Source organism: Melanaphis sacchari, unplaced genomic scaffold, assembly GCF_002803265.2.
Source record: "Melanaphis sacchari strain LSU unplaced genomic scaffold, SCAv2.0 Contig78_pilon_pilon, whole genome shotgun sequence".
In the NCBI taxonomy this organism is placed as follows: Eukaryota; Metazoa; Arthropoda; class Insecta; order Hemiptera; family Aphididae; genus Melanaphis; species Melanaphis sacchari.
Window position 1 is genome coordinate 524760 of NW_020271554.1, and position 5971 is coordinate 530730.

Genomic DNA, 5971 nt, shown 5'->3' on the forward strand with positions numbered 1-5971 from the left:
TGTGTGTATTTTATACAATATTGAATATAGGTAAAATGGAAGAATATTGTGATATTCTCCTGTCACAAACAGAACGAGAAAAATTAGTATAGTGAAGGGTAATTCAATGGTAATAGATAAAAAAAGAGATGATCTCTTTTTCTGGAATTGCGAAAAAAAGTTTTATTTCAATGCAAAAAGCGTGCATCCACAATTTTAATTGACAAAAACATAAGTTGAGATGTGGAAATGATCATAATCATGCTCCAGAAACTAGTCCAGCTCCAGTTTCTGTTGCAAGTTCTATATTAAAAGGTAAATAACTAATTTAATTATTTTTATTTCAATTATTATTTTTATTTAATAATTATTTTTTTAAGAGTATTTAGTAATTTAAGTTTAACTTAATAATTCTAAGATACAGCTCGGTCTATAACTCATAAATAACCGTTACAATTTATTTAGTATGCACAATCCAACGTTTCAGAGAATATAAAACTTCATTTTCTCAGTTACGATACACTATGGATTGAGCTGATTTAATTACTAATTGTATTGTTTTCGGTATTTTGGTTGTCGGCTGATTGTCCTGTCGGTCGATTCTTGCGCTTCAATGGTTTCGTTATCGCTCCACGTCCTGCTGCTCTTTTCGCTTTTCGTTGTCCTACGTCGACATTGCGATTTTGTTGGTAATTTTTTCTTAGGGATTCGCGCTGTTTTTGTTCCATCTGTCTTACTGATTCACGTTTTTTTTCACGTTGTAATCTCTCGGCATTGCGCTGTTCTTGTTCCATTGCTCTTTGTGACTCGTGCATTTGTCGCTCCTCGTCACGCCGCTTTAGGTCCTTGTTTCTTTCCTTTTCTCGTAAATCTCGCTCTCTCTCCCTTTCTAAATCGCGTTGTTTCCACTCTTCCTCCCTTTTTTTCTCACGAGCTTGCCGTTCGAGTTCGCGTTTTTTCCACTCCTCCTCCCTTTCGGTCTCACGAAACTGCCGTTCTCTTTCTCTTTTTTCATCTTGTTTTTTCCTCTCTGCATCTAATATTTTCTGTTTCTTCTGTACTATTTTTTTTTCATCATTAGTTAATGGTCTATAGCAGGGGTTCGCAACCTTTTTAACCACACGGGCCATTTTTTTTTTCAATTGTTCATCAAGGGCCACATTAAAAAAAAAAAAGTTACATATTATGATATAATACTTATAATTGTATTGTTATTATGAAACGGTTAGATTAGATTTTATTTATAAAGGAAAAATAATTATATAATATTCAAAATTATATGAAAAATGTTATTGAACAAAAGTAAAACACAAAAATTAACCACCTTTGTGCGGGCCATCAAAAACTGCTTTGCGGGCCGCATGCGGCCCGCGGGCCGTGGGTTGCCTACCCCTGGTCTATAGCTTTTCACCCCTGTAATAATATTGCTATTTATCTCTGAAAAAATAAGCAATTATAAAACATAGATAAAAAAGAACTGGTATAACTCACCTAATTCGTGTTTGAGGGATAAAGCCATATGTGAATTATTAAATAATTAAGGTTATAGTTATATTGTGCATGTCAATTATTTATTCGAAACGGAATATTAGAATATTAGGAATATTAATAATATTTATGTATATTTTATACATTATCAAGCATTATTAGTAGTAAAAGAGGAGAGCTTTTAAGCAGTAACGGTGGTTTTAGAACTCTCTTTTTTTAATAATGCTATGAATAAGACGTTTTAATTTTTATCCGATAATTGTCTGAATTTATTTTATATCATTATGATTTTTTCAGTACAAATTAGTATATTTCAATAGTTGTTTGATTATGAAAGACTTGAAATTTTAAAATTTATTAATCTGCTGTTCGGAAAAAGAACAAACATTAACTGTTTGTTGGGTGGAGAACGGTAATCTTATAACGTATTAATTGTCAATAAAAATTAAACTTCTGGTGTAGGCGTCACAAGAAATTTTTACATTTTTATTAGGTCACAAATTGAAGTAATTAAATTCATTTACCATAATATATTACAAATATAAAAATATATTATTATTTCTTAATTCTAATCATTTATATTACTTTAAGTTTTGCTTCCTCCAAAAACTATTTCATAGTCTGTATTTAAGTATGATTTTCCATCAATAAAATCAATTGAAAATGAACTGAAATAAAAAGTTTATCAAAAAACATGTAATTTAAAATTAGTTTTTAACTTACGAAGATGATAATGCCACGAAAATAATCACCAAAAAAAGAGACGTGAATATCGGATTAATAAAGTAGAGCTTCATGTTTATTAGTATAGTCACAATTATTGGACCACGAATCAACACAATTTGTTTCGCCGTAGCCTGAGGGTTATATTTTGCTCACTACGAAGACAGCAAATGCATTGATATAATTATGGGTATGACATGTGTTATATATTGTAAACGGTGTGTAGATTAAAATTGTTCTAAATAAAATAAAAACGATTTGAATATGTTTAGAAAATTAAAATATTTAAATAACTGAAAATTTGTTCACTATTCATCAAGTGTTTGGTATATTCAATGAAATTGCGAAATCTCGAACACTATTTACCAAAGAACAATAATTATAACTAATCGTTGTAATACTAAACCAATTATTATTGTTTGAATATTGCATATCTGATGCTACGTTATGTTAATGGATCTAACTCGTCTAGTGTTATGTTCAATAATTGAAAAAGCATTTTTATAAATTTTTTTTTTTTTTTTTTAAATTTTAATTATATTGTTCAAAGGCGTAATTAGGCGTAAAGTTAAGGTTGCTAAAATAATTTGTTACATAATCTCCCGAAGCGTTTCACTCACATGTAAATATGTAATATATACAAAATTGTTCAATATCGTTTATTATATTTTTTCTTAGTAATCTTTTTAACATATCATTTTTTTGCTATACTTACGTAGTTACGTGTTTTAACTATTTTATTATTTTGGTCAATTTATATGAGTTTGTTTTTACTTACATATTGAACAGATTGTTGTGCTATACAGTGTACTAATTACCTACACATTTTTAGCAGACATATTGGTGGATGTAAATTGTGGTATAAGACGACATACGAGACTGTATGATCGTCGACACTCGTAAGCTTTGATCGTTGGCATGATCAATAAGTGAATCGGATAGCTGGCCCCGGCGGTTCCGAATGTTGGATCTCGACGTGACTTTCCTTTTTGTACCAATGACGGAAGCGGTGACAGTGGCAGAGATTCAAGTAATTGATGGCTGATCGAATTCCAGCATTATAGACATGGAGACGCTGTGTTTGATTGTAAGCCCGTCTTGTATGTGTTCAAACAGTTTTCGAGCGTAATGGCATATTGTATCGGGACGGGCCAACTACTCGAATTTGACCGGCGGAGTACCAGATTGTAAATTTCGTATTAGATTAACTAGTGCGTTGGTTCACCGACATTTTGCCTTGTAATCTTATTGATAGAGAAAAATTTGTCAGCTACTATCGTTCCTGCCTATTGCACTTGCATTCATGCGAGGCTTTAAAGTCATGACTACCGTCGTCTAAATGCATTACATCGTACGGCCGTTGGGCCATCCATCACAGGCGGACGTCAATAGTCAAACATATTTTTTTAAGCACATATAAAATATTTTGCTTATTCAGAATTATTTAAATTTGTTTTTATTTAGTTTAAAAAAATAAATAAAAATAATATTAGTAATAAGTATAAATAAACATAACCATATCAGTATAAAGATCAATCAAAATTTATTTTTAAAAATTTCATATTATAACAAATTATACCTAGTAATTTATGTCATTATTATTATCATCTAATCTTTATCAGTTAATTTCAGACTCATTTATACGGCGAAGTTTTGTCAATAGGTTAGAAAGATGCAACGTAGGGCAAGGTAATTAATATTTTTGATTTATTGAGTTATTTTATATAGAAAAAATAAAGATAAGAGTAAAGAGTGATAATAAAATATTGTTTGCTAAAATAATTGTATAGCTCACTTTAACATGCAAGATGATCAAAAAAAATATAGCTCAATATATTATTATTTACACTCATTTAAACTGAATAAATATTTTTAAATATTTAAATATATATATTAGGAAGTTGTTGATAGTTAATGTTATTGAATATTTAAATAAAAATAATTTTTAAATCGAAAGTTTTTCTTGTAATTCAGTTGGACAAACAACTTAAGTTATAATAATATGTATGATTTAAAAGGGATTTTTGTAATTATTGTTTACTATTAAGAATATACAGAGATATACACTATACTGATATACAGATTCTAAATAATGTTTTGTTTACCAATAGTTTCTCTATATTTTGGTAAAATGGGTGTGTTTTTAGTATTACATGTGTGTGATTAATTTATAACTTAGTTTTATGTACTTTTTTTGCCCATAAAAAAGTGGCATACTAAATTTATGTACAGCTATACAATTTAATGATTTATTAAAAAAAAAAAATTCTAATTTTATTAACCTTATCTGGTACAACTATTTATTTAACGATAATATAATATATTGTGCTTAAACAACGAAAAATATTTATGTATAAGTTGCTGAAGATGAGTCAGATATTGACTCATATGGTTCAGATATTGAGAGGTTATCTTATTTTATATATCTTATAATATATTATTTCCTTTATTTAAAACTATAGGTACTCCATAAATTTAATTTTTAGCAGTTAATAAATATTTTTTTTTGACTAAAATAATAAAAGTTTATAGTGCAAATCACTTAAAATATGATAAATGTGTAATGTGTATGAGTAAACCTATTATTAAATAGTTAGATAAAACAAGGCAGAATAAAATAAAATAAAAGCGCACAGGCAAATGTTGTTTAGTTCATTTTATATTACCTACAGTTAAATAATATTTAAAGATTTTCTAAGAGTTTACAATTAACAATATTTTTTTCTGGCTTGAATATTTTATGCTAGCTTACTAATCTTATTCTTTAGTAAAAAATTATAAAATAATTTCCTTGACGTTTACGAAATATATATTAATATGGAGGTGAATATAAGTTACTATATTTTGAAGTTTTTTAAAAATATTTTAAGTTATATGTTAAAATATTTGTACAAATTTTTATATTTTTTAAATTTAAACATACAGATACAGAAAGATAATGACGAGACAAAAAACGTTATAGCAGATGCCTTGGTTAGGCACAACTTTTACAGAAAAAAACACAATGTGCCTCCTTTAAGAATTAATTCAAAGGTTTGTAATTATAAATTATTGCATTTTAGTAACTAAATCATAAATTATTTATAAATATAAAAAATGAAATTATTTTTTTTTACAATTTAAATAGTATTTAATTTAAAATATTTAAAACATGGCATTACAGTGAATAATGAATGTGTTTTTATAATTTCTGTTTTTTTTTTTTTTTTTTTTTTAGTAGGGATGGGGTCATCATTAAGGATATGTGATTAAATGACTATTTTTTTTTAATGTGTTTGAATTTAATATTAAGGAATTTGTGAGTAAAATTTAATATTCACTTACATTTTTAAAGTAGTCAGTATCATTATTGGTTTGTTAAGTAGTTATGAAATGTTGCTTAACAACATAATTTGGTAACACATATTCATAACATAATGACCAAATTTAATCATAAATAAAATAGAACTTTATACTCAATAAAGTGAAAATGATAATTGATTTTTTACTAACGTAATTTTATTTTAAGTATGTCTAATACTATTAATTATATATAGTACTATGTGTCTATATATTATGAAATTCTTAAAAATAAATAATGAAATCAATGAAATAATTATCTTTATATAATAAATCCTAACACCTATAATATATAACATAAAAAATGTTTTGAACTTTGTAATTGAAAATCATTTTATTATTTCTTTAAAATGTTTTGTCATGGAAAAATTTCCATAAGTAATAAGATTCTATAGTAAAATATAAGTAACTTTAAGTTACTTAATAACGTTTTGATAATTTT

General features: G+C 26.8%; 1 protein-coding gene across 2 annotated transcripts in view; it reads right to left on the bottom strand.

Moving 5' to 3' along the window:
* Positions 1–1129, bottom strand: part of LOC112601443 (putative uncharacterized protein DDB_G0271982) — a 1295-nt gene extending 166 nt beyond the window's left edge. The window contains exon 1 of one of the 2 annotated variants that reach the window (XM_025349085.1): positions 527–1129. In XM_025349085.1, the coding sequence (XP_025204870.1) occupies positions 527–1109 (583 nt within the window). In that variant the 5' untranslated portion in view covers positions 1110–1129. Of the gene's footprint in view, positions 1–518 lie in introns of both variants that reach the window. The other variant, XM_025349083.1, reaches the window with a different exon arrangement.
* Positions 1130–5971: the final 4842 nt, after the last annotated feature.